This window comes from Colobus angolensis, unplaced genomic scaffold (genome assembly GCF_000951035.1).
Source record: "Colobus angolensis palliatus isolate OR3802 unplaced genomic scaffold, Cang.pa_1.0 Scaffold208, whole genome shotgun sequence".
Taxonomy (NCBI): Eukaryota; Metazoa; Chordata; class Mammalia; order Primates; family Cercopithecidae; genus Colobus; species Colobus angolensis.
In genome coordinates this window covers 1,973,928-1,975,805 of record NW_012115244.1, presented here as the reverse complement: position 1 = coordinate 1,975,805, position 1,878 = coordinate 1,973,928, and the positions used below count along the sequence as shown (strand labels likewise).

The 1,878-nt window shown below is 50.7% G+C and overlaps 1 protein-coding gene across 1 annotated transcript in view; it reads left to right on the top strand.

Moving 5' to 3' along the window:
- The first annotated feature begins 718 nt into the window (after positions 1-718).
- Positions 719-1,878, top strand: part of LOC105512021 — a 98,075-nt gene continuing 96,915 nt past the window's right edge. Inside the window, 1 exon segment of the mRNA XM_011942273.1 lies at positions 719-752. Within this exon segment, the coding sequence (XP_011797663.1) occupies positions 719-752 (34 nt within the window).

Here is a 1,878-nt window from a genome sequence, read left to right as displayed (position 1 = left end):
AAAAAAAAAAAAAAAAAAGTCGCATTTGTTCTGTGCGAGGTCTCTAGTGCTTTGATGAGAACAAAATGCACACACACGCATGCGCCATGAAACATGAGTTGTACAACTGCAGTGATTAGGCCCAAGAGCGAAGTGGTCTTACCTCTGCGAGTGCAACTGGTGTGTGCGGTGGGGGGACAAGGGTAAAATTCACACTATTAAAGGTTTTAGACTGGGCGCAGTGGCTCAAGCTTGTAATCCCAGCACTTTGGGAGGCGGGCAGATCACCTGAGGTCAGGAGTTCGAGACCAGCCTGGCCAACATGGGGAAACTCCGTCTCTACTAGAAATACTACTACTACTAATAATAAAATAGCCAGGCTTGGTGATGGGCACTTGTAATCCCAGCTACTCAGGAGGCTGAGGCAGGAGAATCACTTGAACCCGGGAGGCGGAGGTTGCAGTGAGCTGATATTGTGGCTTTGCACTCCAGCCTGGGCAACAATAGCAAAACTCTATCTTAAAATGAATATATATATATATTCCAACAGAATTCCTAACAGGTGAAGAGGAAGAACTGAGAGGAGGACAAAGGACTTGCCCAGGAGCATATTTCAGCTGAACTGTGGAGAGTTCTGACCCCTGCACTTCCCTCCTAGGAGTCAGCACCTCTGTCCTAAGGGAGAAATGAAAGTCATGCATCCCGTTCTTTGTGTAGCCCCCTCACCAGGCTCCCCACCATGGCCATCTCCCTCAAAGGGGAAAAGTCTGGAGGTGGGTAGACCAGCTGGACAAGTGTTGGCAAAGGTCTGGGAAGAGATGGTGTCCCAGATTATGACCAGGACCTCTAGGGTGAGGACGTGCCCCTCTGAAGGATGTTTAGAAACTGTCCTCTGCTCCAATCTGTCACCGGGAGAGGACACTAGGTTGCATCAACACTTTGTTGCTGAAGACTGTGCTTTCAGTAGATGTATAAAAAGGAAGAGAGAGGTCTTTAGCAGCCAAGGAAGGTGTGATTGGCCAATGCAGGAACATATCAATATCCCAACGATATTGAGCTCCTGTTTCTCAAACTGTAGGTGAGATAATGGGCAGAAATGAGGAGCACTATCAGGCTCCTCCAGTGAGCACGCTGGTGCACGGAGCATCAATCCACAATGCCCGTGGATGTCCCCTGGCAGGGAAACTAAATAATGCTGAGTGACAGCTGACACACTTATTGCCTGGAGGGCACCCACCTTCCAAAGACAGGAATTTAAAGTCTCCAGCTGGGGGATGAGCCGATTTATAGCCCATCACTCAGGGTTTTGACACACAACTTTGCACCTGCTATTCTGCTAATGAGGGATCGCACTCAAATCCTGAGAGCATGTCTCCCTAAAGAGAACCTTACACATCTTGGCAAAATTAAGATGACTTTGATAGGGACACATAGCGAATGCTTAATGACTTTTTAACCTTTTATGACTTTAGTGGGTGGAACTGCCAGACATTTGATCATTGCATTGACCTGCAGAGACGAGGAGCAGGGAGAGCTGCCGGGTAGGAGTTGATCACTTGACCTCTCCACAGCTCCAAATAATGCCTGGAGCCTCAGCACAGATCCCAAGCCCGGGCCTCGTGATACCAGCGTTACATACCCAGGACCCTGTTGCCACTGGTGGGACCCGCAACGAAGAGTAGGCCCTAAATCACAATGAATGCGAAGGGCGACAGCACCTGACGCTGTACCTCGTTAGAGTGTGGGTTCCTCCTCCAGCCTCTCCTCCCTCTCCAGCCTCACCCCCACTCCAGCCTCACCCCCACTGCAGCCTCACTCCCTCCTCTAGCCTCGCCCCCACTCTCGCCTCACTCCCTCCTCCAGCCTCACCCCCACTCCAGCCTCACTCCCTCCTCCAGC